Source organism: Balaenoptera musculus, chromosome 2, assembly GCF_009873245.2.
Source record: "Balaenoptera musculus isolate JJ_BM4_2016_0621 chromosome 2, mBalMus1.pri.v3, whole genome shotgun sequence".
Classification (NCBI taxonomy): domain Eukaryota; kingdom Metazoa; phylum Chordata; class Mammalia; order Artiodactyla; family Balaenopteridae; genus Balaenoptera; species Balaenoptera musculus.
In genome coordinates this window covers 98,718,099-98,737,320 of record NC_045786.1, presented here as the reverse complement: position 1 = coordinate 98,737,320, position 19,222 = coordinate 98,718,099, and the positions used below count along the sequence as shown (strand labels likewise).

Genomic DNA, 19,222 nt, shown 5'->3' with positions numbered 1-19,222 from the left:
AATCAAAATTTTGTACCTGAATGTTGTTGTCCCTTGACAAATCAAATCTGTTCCACTTACCACTGTTATGTCCTTCACAAAGTAACTGTAGGAATCTAAAGAGATCTCGTGTAAACTCGTCATTCTGGAGTACTTTTTCACCTTGAAAACACAGAATACTGGTGAGCATCTGTTTGCCTTTTCAACATAGAATACCTTCCACCACACATGACTGCAAAAATGCTAAAGGAGCTGTGTCAGAACAGTGTGGAAAGGGAACTGTGGATGAATGGTGACAGACCCAATTAAAACTGGAACTGAGGCAACACCCAACAAAGCCAGAATTGTTAGCCCCGGGATGCATTTGGAAGGAAAACAACTAGGCAGTAATGATTCACAGTCCGTAACACATGCTTTGGAAGATGGAAGACACTTCTTTAATTAAACAACAAACTGCTGAGTTAAACTCAACATGCAACCACCAAGCCGAAAATGTGTCTGTGCTGAGCCAATTAAATAAGATCCCTTAGGACTCGCACACGCGGTACGAACTCAGGCCGGAAACTCGGACTTACCACGCTCACGAACAATGACTAGCCATAAGAGAAAAACAGAAGAACACAGAGTGAGAAAACCACAGACATCAAGACAGACTCTCTTCAGCTAATACTGGTTCTGTGAACACATCAGCCTGGATATGCTTTATCAAAACTACGGATGGAAACATCTTGCTGAAATGGACCAAGTCCTTGGAGATTAAGCAGCAGTGAACAGGGGCTCTAACCAGAAATAGTTAACTAGGATTTTAATTGGAAACAGAGCAGCCTTCACCTTCATCAGTTACTTACGTGTTCCTTCCTCAGTAACCATCCCCAGGCCTTCAGCTTTATTCTGCCTCTCAAATGCATTCAAATCAAGGACACTTGTAACAGACGAAAGAAAAGAAGGTTCAGGGCTACGCACACTGGGAAAATGGGTTTTTAACGTCAATGAACCCATCAACTAAGAATACCCTGTCCTTGCATTATCATAAATGCACCAACGTATTGTGGTGTGGTTGAGAGTCTCATGATTCCCCGGGTTTGTGCTAAGCAGTGTTGTCCAAGGATGCCTGGAGCTCACAGCCCTTGCCATGTGCAAGGACAGGGGTCAGAAACATGTATGGAGATTGTCACTGTTTGTCCACTTTGAGTCCCTTCTTATGGATGAAGATTTAGAAAGGCTTTCCAAATCGAGAAGGAATAACTTGTTTCTAAGATTTCTTAAGGGAAAGTTTACTTTAAACTGCACTAATTCATGTTCACCTTCCACATGTACCTACTTTCTCTGAGAATCACAAGGAATTGTGGCTTTTAGTGCTTAGGATGAATACTGATGGAGAGAGCTACAAAGTTTCAGATTTTGAAGGGCCACACCCTTTTACTCTATCATTCAGGAGCCAAAAGTAGCCAAGATCACGCTTTCTAGAGGCAATGGTGTCCCTAGGTGTTCCTGAACCTGTGACAAGTTGGCTTTCATTTTTGTCCTCACCTTCTACAACCTTCCCAGCCACAGCCACCAACAAAGCCTGCTTAGCCAGGAACCTCTAGGACAACCGCAAAGCTATAATGAGAATAATGCTCATGTGATTTCCAACTGGGGCTCACTCTATTTCTCTAATAGGGTCTAACTCCTTAGCCAATATGAAAGATTTTATAGAACATAAGACCACAAAGTCTCACAAGAATATAGACCTTAGAGAAGCTTATGGCTGAGTCCAGTAAGATTCTGCAAAACCTCTTCTTCCTTTTACCACTGGGCAAAGGAAATGACTGTTGGATTGGAAAGACTTTGGGGAAAAATCCAGCACCCCTTTTCCCCTTTTAGGGAGTCACATATGTTCTGTAAGTTAGATGAATTTTAAAGAGAAAGTGAAAATTCCTACCGCCATTATGTTGGTTTTCCCCAGACCCTGCTATAAAAAAGTTCTGTTTGATAATACAAAATTATCCTTTGATTTTGGGAGGAGAATACGGAAACAGGACATTTGGACATAGCTGCTTTGATGCGTCACTGCTGATTCAGGAGACAATCTGTGCAGTGGACATTTCTGACCCTTACTCCATCCCGAAATACCCATTTCAAATGTTCTCATTTCTTCAATGCTTAACTATTTTACAAATACATATTATTTTTATAATCAGCAAAAAACCATTAAAATACCTTAAAACTTCTGTGAGAACTCAGTTGGCCTCTAACGGTATGTCACTTGTCCCTCTAAGCCATCATTATAAATTAGCCTAGCAATATTAAGTTCTACAGTCTACCAAGGGAACTCTTAGAAATTTAATTGAGAATATCATGAGCAATATGGGACTGAACTGCCTTGATTTTTGCCATCTTTGAGTCCACATGTACTATTTCACCCTCAGTGAGTCAGGTCTGGCAATATTACATTTTCTTTTCCTGAGGGAGGTAATAAACGAATTGGCTGTCGGTGGGGGAAAAATGGAGCTGAGGACAAGGGATTGTACTGCAGCTCAAATATGCTCCGTACAACCCCAGGGTACAATATGTACCCAATCCAATATAACTAGCAATATTATGAAGTCCACCAAAGAAAGAACATCCATCCTCCAAATTTTCAATTGGACTAACGTTCCAAGTTTAAGAATTATTAATTGGAGGCAAACGAGCTAGATAATTACAACTTTGACTTCTTTCAGAATGAGTTGCAGACGATTCAAAATACATATGAATCTCGGAGAATAAGCTGACACTTTTCTTAGAAAGATTGCTGGCTTATTTCTGAAATGAGCAAGTATGGTAACCTTACGACTTTTGGTTACCTATTGTTCATCTGTCAGAGGGTTCAGCCATGAGGGGAGGCTTACACAACTGGGTAATATAAATGGAAAGTTTAATGCTTTGTTTTTCAGACAATGTCAAAATGTTCCCACGTCAGGATGTGCCTCTGTCAAAATGGATGTGTCAAAATATGTACCCACAAAATATCTATTCAGGCTCAAAGAATTGTTAAGGATTAACAAAGTGCCTAATGGGTCTAACGAACACATAGCCTTGAGTCATACTGAGGGATTCCTCCTCTTTTCCATTCTTTTCTAGTTCGACTTTTATCAGCATACATGTTTAAGAGAAACTCACACTCAGCTCCAAATAAAACAACATAAGAAAAAAGGAGGTAGGGGCGATTCAAACACCAAACAGGTGTTGGTATGTAGGGGTGTGTGTGTGTGTGTGTGTGTGTGTGTGTGTGTGTGTGTGTGTGTGTGTGTGTGTGTGTGTGTGTGTGTGTGTGTGTGTACAGATTACATTTTCCCCTCTGAATGGTATTTGAAGGTAATCCTGAGGGCTGGAGGAACAATACCCATCCTCTTAGCTTTCGGAAGTAGCTACTCCTTTCTCAATAATTCCATGATAAGCCAGTTTATTCTGTGGCCCTCCCCCACCCCCTCCCCCTTTCCCCGAATAGTGAAGAACTTTAAGAAAATGCTATGGGTGGTTTTCCCATATTTACCTGCAACACTGCATAAGACCAGAAAGGCTTTGAAAGAACCCAGCATCCTTTTTCTCCTTTAGGTAATCTAGCATTTTCTGCAAGGGAGACACATTTAAAGAGGAAAAACAATGACAACTATGGCACACGTACTGACCCTCCTGATTGTGATGAACAGATGGCAGCCATGCAGGCACACCGAGTCACATCCAGGATGCTGGTTTGTAACCCCGGGTAAGCAGTGAGATACTCCACCTGTGGACTTAAAACTTCCGTGTGCCTGAGCGCCACCCTCCACTTATGGAACCAGAATATTTTAGGGCAGATGTTTTATTTTATAAAGGTCCACTGGTATTGACAGTATAGTGGATCTTTGACATTCATAGATTTACTGTTTGAGGCCTCTGCTATTTGGGAACAGGTGCCAGGACTGGGATGTAGTAATGTTTACGGTTGCTGAGGTACAATCTGAACGGCTCATGCAATGATTTTAACGCACCGGAGCAAGGAGCTTACCTACTAATGAGCCTAGTTGAGAGCTCAGTATCTCTCTCACAATAAGACTTAGTTTTCTCTGTTCTCTGTTACTGGCAAGCCAGGAACTTTGTCTGACATAATAAGAATTTTGTTTCTTTGTCTTGTTTTTTTTTAAAAGGGCTCTGTAAGAAAGTCAACTGACAGGGTGTTGATGGAAGAGAACAGAAAGTGAGGGGTGCCTTTGAAAATGGTACTTCTTAATGAGAAATTTGTTTGTGATGAGTTAAAGCCTGGGAAAAATTATATGCAATAATGGTAGTCATGGATTTGGAAATTCTCAAAGGCCCTGGGATATAACCCTTATGAATGCCAAAAGTCTTTGAAATTTCATTTTCCTGTGCACACAGATGCTTTTATTTTTAGCCAGAGCCTGGAGCACTCAGGAGACACCCGTGCACTTCTATCTTCTGTAGCCAGTTCCAATTCAGATTGCTGAATGAATTCCATGTGCCAGACACTCCACTTTGTATGTCTCTGTGTGTTCTCTCATTTAATGCATGATGGCAGGGGTTTTTATTTGCATTATTCACTGCTACACCCTCTACCCACAGAAGAGAGCCTGGCCCTAGTGCATAGTCAGCAATCACTAAACCGCTGTTAAATACATGAATAAATGAATGAATGAACAAACCATAGGTGTGTGTTGTTATGAACCTCACTTAACTGATCAGGCCCTTGCTCACAGTAAGGCAGCTAATACGCGAAAGGGTCGAAATAAAAACCTAAGGCTTAGAAAACTTCCTCTAGAGCATATTTTTGTAGAAAATCATCTAATGATGAAAAAAATGTAATGTTTTTCTTTTTGAACCCTAGGTAAGCCCTCTTTACTAAGCATACGTTTGTCTAAAGACTCTTAGTCCTGGTTTTATCTGTGTTCCCGGTTACTCTGGCATAACTGGTCACTAAGGACAAAACACCAGCAAAGGTGATTCTGGGTGGCCACCTCTGTAGCAGAGTCAACATCTCTTCCCTGAAGTGTGACAGCTGTCAAATGGAAATACCCCAGGAAGTCTGCACCACCTCCTGCGAGCCCCCATTACCTGCTGCACGCCAGCGTTGCCCCCATTCAGAATGGCGATCCCCAGCTTCAGAGTCTCCACCACCATGGGGCTCATCTCACCTGCCGTGGTAAAGATTCAGGTGAATCACCAAGGAAACAGAGGGTAAAAAATCACATCTACTGGGCTTTACCAGGACCCGTTAATAATGACGTCACGTCATGGTGTGACATCTCTGTGGTAGTTAAGGGGCCCATGTAGAAATCTCAGAAGTCACCTTTGCTGGCGCTTATCATCTGAAGGACCATCTCTGCAGCTCCACGCTCATGCAGCCGAGCTTGCTGATAGAGGGTTTTCTGCTTTTCCATTTCTTTCTCCTAGAAAAAAAAAAAAGCAGGAAAAGATTTGTTTACCCCCAGAGAATTCACCGTGGTCAGGTGAGTCGGGAGAGAGAATCTTTACTTGCCTAAGAAGGCAACAAACATAATTTTGAACAAAACAGACCTTGGAAGTTTATTTTTAGATGCTGTCCAGCTTTCCAAAACTGACCACCCATAACTTACTCACCTTTTGATGCCGCATTTTCTACTTTTTGTACTGATAGGTAACACAGTCTGTTCCCCTGTGATACTATAATTATAGGAAGTGACCCCAGATTAAGATGTGCTTGTTTTCAATGTTCAGTCATACAGGAAGACCTGCTGAGGGCTCAGCTGGAGTTCATCTGTCGGACTGTAGGAAACACCCACTTATCCAGAATGCTCAGACCACACTTAACTGAGACTCTACCAGATACGAGATGCTAGAATGTCAAGGCTTTCCAGAACTGTAATTGTCTTCATTTACTTTTACTATTGTATACTTTGTCTATAAAACAGTACAAGTAAACTCATGTCGTTCTATCTTGAGAGATTCAGGGTCCTGCACTGCCTCAAAATTAAGATTGTTATTAAGTACGTTTACAGAATAACGGTGCAAAAAACCTTCCAGTGTCTCTACTGCTGTGAATTTTCACTTTTGAATGTTTGAATGTGCCCTTCTATGGCCCCTGTTACGACCACACTTGGGTAGATGTAGGAGATTTCCCAGAAGAGCAAACCTGTGGGGCTGTTTGCTGACTGACTGGCTGCCTGCTATGTCTCATTAAGCCAAGAGACAGACAGCAACCACAACTAATGTATTTGCCACCAGACACATGTGGTGGGTGAGCCGTGTGGCTAATGTCAGCACCCACCCCTGAAGGCCCTCCTGCTGGCTTCAATCTTAGTGAGAACTTACTTCAAATGTTTTTTCCTTGTCTTCCTCCTCTTCTTCGTCTTCCCCACTCTGACAACTCTGAATTCAATGCAGCAGGGAGAGGAGCAGACAGACAATCAAATTAAAGGTGAGCCTTGTATGTATATGTATGGCTGATTCACTTTGTTACACAGCAGAAACTAACACACCATTGTAGAGCAATTATACTCCAATAAAGATGCTAACGAAACAAAACAAAACAAAACAAAAAGGTGAGCCTTGTATGTATACGTGTGGCTGATTCACCTTGTTATACAGCAGAAGCTAACACACCATTGTAGAGCAATTATACTCCAATAGAGGTGTTAACAAAAAAAAACGAAACAAAACAAAAAGGTGAGCCTTGTAAACAAGACTCTACTGTGTGAGGGCAGGGGACAGGATGTAATTCACAGGTACCTCAGGACCTCAGCACTCTGTAAAACCAAGAACATTTGGACCACTGCAGGCAACATTCAACTATAAAGGCCACCTTTGCAGTTACCAAGGGGTTCAGAAATGAGAAATGGGAACACCAAGATCACATAGTCAATGGGGACCCATCTGGTTTAACCACAGACCTGAACTCTTCTACTTAGTCAAGTTCTGGTGTAAATCGAGAGACAAGAGCACAGGGAGCTGGCCTTTCTCAATAAGAACCAGGGGCTTGGACCAAAGATTGGGGAAACCCAGGCTGTGAATCCCAAAGTGACCCCGTGGTGCAGCTGGTAGAGGAATGAGTGCTCCTGTACCCCAACCTACCCCCCTTGCTGCCCGACATGAAGGTCTCCCATTTGAGAAGCAGCAGTTTGCTTAACCACTTGGCATTCCAGAGGCCACCGTCCCTCTATGTGACATAGAAACATCATCTCTGGTCACTCCATCTCTTCCAGAACACTAGGAACTTCCTCTAGTCTCTAAGCCTGTTTCCAAATGTACCGAACTTCCTTCACCTACAGATGTGTCTGAACTGCTGGACGTGTTCTGAGCACTGAGTAAAAATGCGAGGATGATCTGGATGCCTAAGCCCTGATTAGCTGGCTTAGAAGTGTCATGCGAGAAATACAAAGCATCCTAAGAGACTACTACAAGCAACTTTATGCCAATAAAATGGACAACCTGGAAGAAATGGATAAATTCTTAGAAAGGTATAACCTTCCAAGACTGAACCAGGAAGAAACAGAAAATATGAACAGACCAATCACAAGTAATGAAATTGAAACTGTGATTAAAAATCTTCCAGCAAACAAAAGTCCAGGACCAGATGGCTTCACAGGTGAATTCTATCAAACATTTAGAGAAGAGCTAATACCTATCCTTCTCAAACTCTTCCAAAAAATTGCAGAGGAAGGAACACTCCCAAACTCATTCTATGAGGCCACCATCACCCTGATACCAAAACCAGACAAAGACACTACAAAAAAAGAAAATTACAGACCAATATCACTGATGAATATAGATGCAAAAATCCTCAACAAAATACTAGCAAACGGAATCCAACAACACATTAAAAGGATCATACACCACGATCAAGTGGGATTTATCCCAGGGATGCAAGGATTCTTCAATATGTGCAAATCAATCAATGTGATACACCATATTAACAAATTGAAGAATAAAAACCATATGATCATCTCAATAGATGCAGAAAAAGCTTGTGACAAAATTCAACACCCATTTCTGATAAAAACTCTCCAGAAAGTGGGCATAGAGGGAACCTACCTCAACATAATAAAGGCCATATATGACAAACCCACAGCAAACATCATTCTCAATGGTGAAAAACTGAAAGCATTTCCTCTAAGATCAGGAACGAGACAAGGATGTCCACTCTCACCACTATTATTCAACATAGTTCTGGAAGTCCTAGCCACGGCAATCAGAGAAAAAAAAGAAATAAAAGGAATACAAATTGGAAAAGAAGAAGTAAAACTGTCACTGTTTGCAGATGACATGATACTATACATAGAGAATCCTAAAACTGCCACCAGAAAACTGCTAGAGCTAATTAATGAATATGGTAAAGTTGCAGGATACAAAATTAATGCACAGAAATCTCTTGCATTCCTACACACTAATGATGAAAAATTTGAAAGAGAAATTATGGAAACACTCCCATTTACCACTGCAACAAAAAGAATAAAATACCTAGGAATAAACCTACCTAGGGAGACAAAAGACCTGTATGTAGAAAACTATAAGACACTGATGAAAGAAATTAAAGATGATACCAACAGATGGAGAGATATACCATGTTCTTGGATTGGAAGAATCAACATTGTGAAAATGACTATACTACCCAAAGCAATCTACAGATTCAATGCAATCCCTATCAAATTACCAATGGCATTTTTTACGGAGCTAGAACAAATCATCTTCAAATTTGTATGGAGACACAAAAGACCCCGAATAGCCAAAGCAGTCTTGAGGGAAAAAAACGGAGCTGGACAAATCAGACTCCCTGACTTCAGACTATACTACAAAGCTACAGTAATCAAGACAATATGGTACTGGCACAAAAACAGAAACATAGATCAATGGAACAAGATAGAAAGCCCAGAGATAAACCCATGCACCTATGGTCAACTAATCTATGACAAAGGAGGCAAAGATATACAATGGAGAAAAGACAGTCTCTTCAATAAGTGGTGCTGGGAAAACTGGACAGCTACATGTAAAAGAATGAAATTAGAATACTCCCTAAAACCATACACAAAAATAAACTCAAAATGGATTCGAGACCTAAATGTAAGACTGGACACTATAAAACTCTTAGAGGAAAACATAGGAAGAACACTCTTTGACATAAATCACAGCAAGATCTTTTTGATCCACCTCCTAGAGTAATGGAAATAAAAACAAAAATAAACAAATGGGACCTAATGAAACTTCAAAGCTTTTGCACAGCAAAGGAAACCATAAACAAGACGAAAAGACAACCCTCAGAATGGGAGAAAATATTTGCAAACGAATCAACGGACAAAGGATTAATCTCCAAAATATATAAACAGCTCATTCAGCTCAATATTAAAGAAACAAACACCCCAATCCAAAAATGGGCAGAAGCCCTAAATAGACATTTCTCCAAAGAAGACACACAGACGGCCATGAAGCACATGAAAAGATGCTCAACATCACTAATTATTAGAGAAATGCAAATCAAAACTACAATGAGGTATCACCTCACACCATTTAGAATGGGCATCATCAGAAAATCTACAAACAACAAATGCTGGAGAGGGTGTGGAGAAAAGGGAACCCTCTTGCACTGTTGGTGGGAATGTAAATTGATACAGCCACTATGGAGAACAATATGGAGGTTCCTTAAAAAACTAAAAATAGAATTACCATATGACCCAGCAATCCCACTACTGGGCATATACCCAGAGAAAACCGTAATTCAAAAAGACACATGCACCCGAATGTTCATTGCAGCACTATTTACAATAGCCAGGTCATGGAAGCAACCTAAATGCCCATCAACAGACGAATGGATAAAGAAGTTGTGGTACATATATACAATGGAATATTACTCAGCCATAAAAAGGAACGAAATTGAGTCATTTGTTGAGACGTGGATGGATCTAGAGACTGTCATACAGAGTGAGGTAAGTCAGAAGAAGAAAAACAAATATTGTATATTAATGCATGTATGTGGAACCTAGAAAAATGGTACAGATGAGCCGGTTTGCAGGGCAGAAGTTGAGACACAGATGTAGAGAACAGACATATGGACACCAAGGGGGGAAAACTGTGGTGGGGTGGGGATGGTGGTGTGCTGAATTGGGCGATTGGGATTGACATGTATACACTGATGTGTATAAAATTGATGACTAATAAGAACCTGCAGTATAAAAAAACAAACAAACAAAACAACTAATACTAAACTTTCATTGGGCTATTTGTATGGAAATATGTTAATATAAATGTCTCAGACATTTTTTAAAAAATAAAAGAATAAAAAAATAAATAAAAACACTGGGAATAAAAAAAAAAAAAGAAGTGTCATGCGAACCCAGCCACCAGACCCCATTGTTTCTGCAAAGCTTCAAGGTTTCCATAGGATGATGGGAGAGTGGTTTATTAATGCTGCCCGTAGAGCACGTGAATTGTGCAAGGCCTGGAGCCCAGGCCGTGACCCAGTCCCAGGCCTGCCGCTCACTGTGACAGTTTTCATGTGCCTGCAGAGGTCTAAGGGAAATAGAAAGACTGAGACAACGGGCAGAAAACCCACGTGTACCTTGGCCATCATGCTGGCATAGGAGGTGTACAAAGGGTCGTCTTCCAGTTTGCTGGAAAGAATGGAGGAAATATTTAGCAGGCTACCTTTGGACCCAGCAGAAAAGACCAAGTGCCATATAAATCTTCAATGTACTGGTGAATTAATTAGAAACTCCCTCCCTCACCCCGATTCTTAGAAACCACTGTGAAAATCTGAATCAGCATTGGCTTGACACGGAATTCAGGGATGAAGTTACAATTTCAGGCTGCTTCATCTTCAGATTCAGTGTCAGGCGTAATGATGAAAGGGCTTAGGTAGTTCCCCTAGAGGTTTCTGGATGGCCAAGAACAGAGCAGCAAGGAGGGCTGCTCAAATCTGGCATCCCCTCTGTGCACACTGCAAGCTGCGGGAGGACGGTTTGGGGTTGACACAGCTGTGCCTGTGCCTGGGACGAGCGGGGCGCTCCGGCAGTGCTGACCTCCTCTCTGTGAGAGCGTTGCGGCTAAAGTGGAGGATGATCTGATGAAGTGGGTCTGGCTGCTTTTCTGTCTCCTCCTCCTCCTCCTCTTCCACCTTGGGAGATTTCTACACAAACCAAGGCAGACAGGTTTTAGGCGTGGATTTCAGCACATGGCACACCACCGCATGCGAACAAAGGTAAAGCATCAGGCACAGAGCGCATCAACTCAAAGCACAAAGAGAAACCACGACGTCATACGTTTATTTCAGGACAGAAGCCCTAAGGATGCAAGGTTGGGGAATGAAATATATGTATTTTTCAGCCAATTAAAGAAACATTGCAATTTTGGGGTTAAAACGAAATGAAAGGAAAAGCAAAAGCCTGACCGCAGGGGAGGCGCTACAGACCCCAGTCAGCAGAACTCTCATGCAAGCTCTGGGCACCCGCGGTCAGGAGGGAAGCCCTGGAGAGTCCCCGAGAGGCTGCATCTCTCCGTCAACACCTGACATATGTCTTGGAGAGCTGGGCTGGGAACAAGTGTGGGGCAAGAGTTATAAAGCACTGGGGCTGTTTTCGGGTCTATTACTATTCTAGACTCAACCCACTGAAACAGTTCTCTTTCCCGCCCTCACCCCTGACCCTGAAAATCTTGCTGTTCCTGAGAGATGCCATCCTGGAGCTGTGAGCCTTGCAGTTTCTCCTCTGAGCAAGCCTTTTCTCTATCTTCTTTTACAGAAAGGGAAATAGCAGCTGATGCCAGATGTGGATTTTCCAGCAGTGGCAGGACCAGCAGGGTGGACCATATTCAGTAAATTGGTGAGAACTACGCAGGTTGTGTGAATGGTTCAGAAGAAGGGAGAGGGTTGAAATGATGCTCATTGTCAACTTCACACTAATCAAGAACCTGGGAAAACCAAGTGACTGTCTTTCTCACCGACAGGAATATATGAAAAGACTGAAGGGCATAAAGAGAAATGGAAAGAAAATGCAGGAGGAAGGATTAAAGGAAAAGAGCCGGGAAGAGGATAAGAAACAGAAGGAGATGGGGAAAGAGAAAGAGAATGTAACATGGAAAGTGTTAAATACGAGAAACACAGGGCAAGACTAATGGAGAGAAGTAGGGATGAGAGAAAAAGATTGATGGGAGAAATAAGGAGAAAGAGGAAAAGAACCAGGGCTTGGCCAAAGGAGAGAAGGGTGTATTTTCTTTCTGAACCAGGATGAAGCTCAGTGTTGCTGCAGTAATAAGCTTTTCCCCTTGCGTGTTGTTTCAAGTAGTTTTAGAGCATGAAGCCTGTTAGAGACGAGGCGTGGCAAATCTTCAGAAGGGCCAAATACAGAACTGTGAGAGGCAGGAAGGGCATTTAGATATGCCTTCCCCAAAGTGGAGCTACTGACCAGACATGCAGGGCTTTGGCTGGAGTGGCTGGCCTCCTGCAACCAAGGGTGCTCAAAACTTAACTTAGCGTGGACTTTCCAAGGCACGGCTGCACATCCCAAGCAACATTAGCTGTTAATGAGGAGGAGGAGGATGATCACAGGACCAGCCCCTCGGAGTGAAATTCATCCTCTGGCTCTTATGACCATTATTAGCAGGGTTTCCTCTGATAATTTATACAGTTAGCTCCTTTCAGATTTAGACACCCAATTCTTTGCGCATCTTTAATGGTTATAACGCACACACATGAATACAAAAATCAAATTCATTCGCACCCATATCTGCTCCCAGTTGAGTCAGTACTTACAGCCAAATCCTGTACTAGTTTCTCTTCAAAGGAATACTCCTCTGTTTCTATCCAAAATCTCTGATAGCCATGGAGGAAGAGGTTAATAGAGCGGTGCCTGAGCGGAAGGGGTGAGAGTGAGGTCAAGAGGGGTCCACGGGACACCTTGTTTTAGTTTGGGCGGTTAACGGTTAGTAAGCAGTTTTGTACAATTCTTATCTTCTGATTGGTCAGGGTAGCCAAGAGCACACCGTAAGCATTTATTTCAAAGAAACCAGAACCCTCTAACGTGGCGGATCCTGAATATCTGGTTCAAGACCTGGAGGTCACCATAACCCTACTCTGGTCTCCTTGGGTCTTTATCATGTTTTCCCTATAATGAGAATTCATTAGGCCAAGGAACAGTCCTGAACTATCTGCTAAATATGGCAATTTGGTTATTCATTTTGGCTGATCACCTGTCCAGGCGATCCAATCAAAATCATGCTGATGGTGAGGGGGTTAGTCTCAGATACGCTGAAAGCAGCAAAGCGTGGCTTCATTACAGGGCCTCTGAGGAACCACAGCTGCAAGAGCTCCAGCTTCTACTCAGGAAGCAAAGCTTGGGCATGCTGCACAACTTCTACATGCTTCACATGTTCTAGCTGTGGCCCTGGTATGTGGGAGCACTGAATAAACTGGCACAAGCCACTGACTCCCTATAGGACAAGATTGACGTCTGGGAATATTAGCCACTGAAGAGCCAGTAAGTGGTTACCCAAATGTGAGGAGGGAAGGAGAGAAAAGGAAGGTCAAGACCAGAGTCATCAAGACCTGGTCATGGTTTCCAGTAGAACACAGCCCTTACCATCTTTCTTCAAAATCTGACCAATCAGAGTTTTTTTAAAAATTGTACAAATTTGTGTTTTTATGGTCATGTTAAATCATGGTCAAGAAAGGAGGGGTGTGCAGAGAATGAGCGGGTCTCTCCACAGGTTACATTACCATTAAAATGGGTATAAGCCTGTCATACTGAGTTTTTTCATTAACCTTTTCCAGCCAAACCCGTTGAAAGGTGCTCAGGAAGAAATTGTTAATTTTGTGTCTGGGGAAAAGCATACAGGTTTTCTTTTAAAAACTCACATCAGAGAAACAGTTTCCATATGATAAAATAAATCCCTTTAGCCCTTTAGTTTGGAAGACTCCATGTAGTTTAGATCCTCATAAGATGGAGAAAAGGAGTGGTCTCCACCACTAGCTTCTTAGGTAGTTAGTGTTTATTGTTGTTACGAAATCTACATACAATCCTCCATGCTAGGGAGAAATCCAGGGCAACCCTCTAAAACAGCTGGGTTAGGGGCCGGGGTGGCCACGTTTCATCAAGGACACAGTGAATTCCTGGACTTACTATTATCCATACAGGGACAGAGTTGTTGAAGGAGCAACCAAAATATTAAAGGATGGTACTAACATTTTCAGTGGATTTAGAAAAAACTGCTTGTTTCTGAGAGATGTAATTGCCGCCTAGCTGGCCCTGGAGACATGTGCTTAAAGCTGAGCCCTTCTGGAGGTCACATGAGCACATCAGGTATGGCTCTCTACCAGAGGGGAAAGGGAATGCCTTCTGATGTTTTACCACTTCTAGAAAACAGACAAAAATCCTAGGCATTTTTGCGTTTTCTACTGGGCTATAAATTTCATTTGTCTGCCAGGACTTCAGCAGGCTTCATGCCCATGACTGCCTGACTTAATTTTTCAGCTTTTTATTAATGAATTCTACTTGATTTGTGATGCCTCAACCTTTCCAGAGACACTAGTTTATTTTCTCAGGAGACCTGTAGGAGCAGGTGTGTGTCTCAGAGGCCATGAGTCTCCATCATCTTCAAAGACCCTAACTAGGAGAGTTCAGTTGGCCAGATGGCTCAGGACAGGGATATAGGACACTCTCAACAAATGATGGCCAAGATGCACAATTTGATGAAAGCAAAATGTCAAGCACAGGAATACTCTTTCATCCGATATTCCAAAGAAACACATTTATTTACATGGGATTCAGAATTTACTTGGCCAAGTCAGTTTATTTTTCCTGACCAGGTGAGGATATTCCTATTGATTTGAAAGTTGATGAAGCAGTGGCTATTCAACTACCAGCTTTGTTTATGATCATAGGCTCAACCTTACTGACTGTGCAATTAATTTGAGGATGGGAATGTTGCCATATTACCAATGACACTGAGTCAGCCTCAGTGGTCGACACTGGTCCAGTCTATACTGATGCTCTGCCCTATGTTGACACAGCATGTGTTCACACACAATCCAGAAAAACCTTCACATATATTTGACTTCAGATTATAGACTAAACATCCAGGTAAAGGCCTCATGCCCATGGCTGGCCTCTTGGGCCATCCCTAACCAGTGCCCTTTCTTCATCTTGAAGGCAAGTACATCACGCTGAAGGATTCTCAGGTTACATTTCAGTACTTGCTAAGGAAACATAATAATTTTGGTGTCAACCAAGTACTTGAACATGGAAATATTGTTTGATCTGTGGATGGAATTTGGGGTAAGTATTTTAGAAAACAGTTCCCTTTTTCCAGGGTGCCTTTACAGCTGCACAAAGAATCCCACCAAGGTAAAACTAGAGAGCTTCCATCTGCTTACATGGCTGACTTTACAGTGTAAAATGGTGAGCTGAGGCAGGCTTGGGGGCACGAAGGAATCTCATCTATTTTCAGTTTTTATGCTTACCTTAGCAGGCCATTATACTACATGCAGACTGTAATGGCTCTGAGGGTGAAGGACTCCAATCTCTACCTCTGGGATCATGAGGGTCAGGGCCAGAAGAGAGCACAGCTCTGGGAAGATACCTTAATTCTCATCTCTGACTCACATGCCAGGAGAAAATGACAGAACACTTGCCTGGGCAGGTTGTAGAGAGGGGCCATCCTGAAACAGGCCACCACTGCCCGTTTCCGCTGCTTTGATAGCAGTTTGTGCCAGACCGCCTTCTTGGACCTCAAAGGCTGTTCCACCTAAGAAGAAATCACATGGGTAGGTGCACACCAGGCTGATCTGGGTGGCAGAAGATAGTCACCTGCAGCCCAGACTTCTCAACCCTAGAAGAATTTTGATTTCTCAGCTGTAGTCAGCAAAAGGTACCCAGCACTAAATGATTCAGTCTGTGGGAGTCTTAGGTTTTCTTTCTTTTCCCAACTGCTTTTGGTGTCTTATTGCTTTACAAATGAGTAGGGAGTTTGGATGGGTCATTTGAACTAATGGGAAAAATTTGTAAGACACTGGGAATGTTAAGCATTGAGGAGTCTTGCTACAACAAGGCACCGAGATGACACTTTGGGGGTAGGCCAGGATGATCCTTGGTCCTTGCTTTCTGTCTTACAAGGGTGCTCTTAACTAAGAGCTGAGTGTGGAGGAGTCTTATATTCTGCAGGGTAGTCTTCCTCCCTCAATCCTCAAGGTAGATGCTACTTACCTGCTCCAGGTGGAAGACAGCTGCTGAAATTCTCTGCACACGCTCCACTGTCTTTTCTGGGTTGGAAGGTTCTTCACTCTTCAAAACATCCTTGTATAGGTTCAGTTGCCACTTTACAGCTGGGTCATCAGACTGCAAATTGAAGCACATACATGAAATGAGAAATCTCTTATACCTCTTGAACTGAAAAGGCCTTTTACTCCTAGCATGGTTCCATAGTATTCAAGAGTCTTTTCTATTAATTCCTCTCTCATTTTCTCTACTATCTTTTTCTGGAACAATGTAGATGCTTTGTAGGAACTTCTCATTCTAGCCTATATGTCTCTTAACCCTTCTGTCATATTTTCCACCCCTTTCTCTCTGCTCTGACTTACGATTTCCTTAAATCAATCTTCCAATTCATAAATTCTCTTTTCAGCTGTATCTACTATATTTTTTAACCTATAACTTGAATATTTAATTTCAATGATTATTTTTAATTTTTAAAAGTCACTGTGAGGTCTTTTTCAGTGCCACCTCCCCTCTCCTTTTTAAAAAATAATGTCCAAGTCTTGCTTTATAGTTTACATTGCTGCCTTTATCTCTTTAAATATTTCAACCATACTATAAAAATTCCTTTCTGTAGTTCCTTAGGCTTGAATTCTTCATTTCGTTGCATTTTCTGACTCTCTAATGGTGGTGGATTTCCTTTCACACTGTATTTTTTAAAAATATGAGCTTGTATTCAGGAGTTTTGTTGACTGGCATCTCAGCCTATATTCTAGCAGGTAGACACTCTCTAAGTGGTTTCATGGCTGTTTTTACAGAAGATTCATGGGTTTCACTGGTTCAAGGCCAATTTTATGTACGTTTCTTGCTCTACATTCATGCACAGCGTGGGAAGTTAGGCCCCACACTCCTGTTCCAGGTTACTAAAAACCCCAGCCCCTATAATATATATATCTGGTCAGGAGAGCTCTACGAGTTTTCCCAACTGCATCATCTTCTCTTCATTACTATGATTTAGAGCACCTTCTTTTTTCTGGCACTTGGAATTTCTTTTTACTGCCTTTTTTGTAGTATATTTTACCCACCATTCCTACATATTTGGGATGGAAAGGAGAGGCTATTTGTGTCATTTTAATCTTCCATCTTAGAGCATAATATAATGTATCTGAGGAAAGAGTTGTTCAGATGTGCAGGCTTGGAAAAATCTTAAATAGCCTTAAAATCAAAATTAGTCTTGATTTTGTTTGTTTGTTTTTTTGGGTTATATTAACTCAGGTACAAAGTTACTTTGTTTACAAATCTCTAGAGCTGGAAGTGCTAAAACTTCCCCCAGGTATCTGTTCCCTTCTTTAACAAACTTTACAGTCAGTAAATTATGAGACCTAACCTCACCCCCCTGCTATGGCTTGATGCTCACACAGTGGGAGGTGGGAAGACATGTTTTACTGGGCCTCTCTGCAACAGCAAAGGAAAGAACAAAAATTAAGGGCCAAAAAATGAAAAGTTAAGGGCAGAGAGTTAGTCCTACCAATTAAGCACAAGTACTCTGAGAATGTTATTAGAACACATTTAAAAAAACATGAGTAAACTAAGTGGGTGTGTGGCACCCTGCAGCCAGAAGGAAGCCTGTGTGAGTTCTCATTGTCTTCCTGCTGCATCACCTTTTCCTGCAAGTGCAAGTTATTCCACAGATGTTCCTTCACCTCTTCGTCTGTGTCCTTCTGTGGAAAGAGATGTTGAATTTTATTCCTACAGGTCAATATGGAAATATAAAGCAGGGCGCAGGGATGCACCGAGGGCCAATGGACAGTTTTGCTGCGATCTTTATTATGAGGACAAAAGAATAGAAATGACAGAGACTCGTCCCAAAGGGCATGAGCTGACTCCCAAGTCAGCTGTAAAGACGATGGAGTGTTGGGACTTCCCTGGTGGCGCAGTGGTTAAGAATCCGCCTGCCAATGCAGGGGACATGGGTTTGAGCCCTGGTCCAGGAAGATCCCACATGCTGCAAAGCAACTAAGCCCATGCGCCACAACTACTGAGCCTGTGCTCTAGAGCCCACGAGCCACAACTACTGAGCCCGCGTGCCACAACTACTGAAGCCCGCACGCCTAGATCCCATGCTCCACAACAAGAGAAGCCACCACAATGAGAAGCCCATGCACCGAAACGAAGAGTAGCCCCCACTGGCCACAACTAGAGAAAGCCCGTGTGCAGCAACAAAGACCCAACGCAGCCAAAAATAAAATACAATAAAATAAATTTAAAAAGATATATATATAAATGGTAAATTAAAAAAAAAAAAAAAAAGATGATGGTGTGTTGCCTCTGTGCACCTTGGCACCTCTGTGTCCATTGGTCCCCGGGGAAGAAGGACAAACCCTTTAGGGGCCGAGCACTGATCACCACCACCTGTATTACATGCTCCGCCAAAGCAGATGGGCGACTTACATAGCTGTACCGTGATTTTGCGAGGGAGATCAGCTCCTGATCGCCTGGGGTGCACATATTCAAACCAATGGGCAGCATTTTCTTGAGTGCAGCCACGATGAGGGAGGTCTGGATGGAATACAAGTCTCCCCTCCGCTTCGTCTTCTTCCGCTCCTGGTCCTGTCCTCCAGACTAGGAGGTGAGGTTGAAACAAACGGGCTCAGTGACTCTGAAAGGCACCGCCTCACCTTGGAGGCAGCCTGCCTCCTGTGGCCCCATCAGTACAGGGTGGGCCTTTCTATTAAACATTTCAGAGGACAGTAAAGGAGCATATGAAACAAAGACAACCAGGTGGCCCTTCAAGACCGGCCCTGACCCTGCGCCCTCTCCTGTGCGCATGCTCACGGAACCACGTGACCAGACACACACCACGGACACCCACGGTCTCTGTTCGCTGACGTCTGGGCAGAATGAACAAACTGGTGTTTCTACTAAAAGAATGATTCGATAACTGACAAAATGACTGCAGAAAAGAACTGAGAATCCTGATGCTGGGTGGCAGTAAACAAGTGAAAGAGCATCTACCCTAGAGCAATTGCTCGTGGCCAGGGCTGGAGCGAGCCTTTTGGAGCACCGGCATCCCA

The 19,222-nt window shown here is 42.6% G+C and overlaps 1 protein-coding gene across 1 annotated transcript in view; it reads right to left on the bottom strand.

Moving 5' to 3' along the window:
- Positions 1 to 19,222, bottom strand: part of RYR3 (ryanodine receptor 3) — a 552,083-nt gene that overhangs the window by 36,318 nt on the left and 496,543 nt on the right. Inside the window, exons 70-83 of the mRNA XM_036843923.1 lie at positions 18,600 to 18,770; positions 17,810 to 17,869; positions 16,161 to 16,292; positions 15,590 to 15,702; positions 12,713 to 12,809; positions 10,986 to 11,092; positions 10,526 to 10,577; positions 6,289 to 6,345; positions 5,288 to 5,387; positions 5,053 to 5,132; positions 3,497 to 3,573; positions 828 to 901; positions 555 to 572; positions 61 to 141 (exon numbers count right to left, since the gene is read on the bottom strand). Of these exons, the coding sequence (XP_036699818.1) occupies positions 61 to 141; positions 555 to 572; positions 828 to 901; positions 3,497 to 3,573; positions 5,053 to 5,132; positions 5,288 to 5,387; positions 6,289 to 6,345; positions 10,526 to 10,577; positions 10,986 to 11,092; positions 12,713 to 12,809; positions 15,590 to 15,702; positions 16,161 to 16,292; positions 17,810 to 17,869; positions 18,600 to 18,770 (1,219 nt within the window). The remainder of the gene's footprint in view (positions 1 to 60; positions 142 to 554; positions 573 to 827; positions 902 to 3,496; positions 3,574 to 5,052; positions 5,133 to 5,287; positions 5,388 to 6,288; positions 6,346 to 10,525; positions 10,578 to 10,985; positions 11,093 to 12,712; positions 12,810 to 15,589; positions 15,703 to 16,160; positions 16,293 to 17,809; positions 17,870 to 18,599; positions 18,771 to 19,222) is intronic.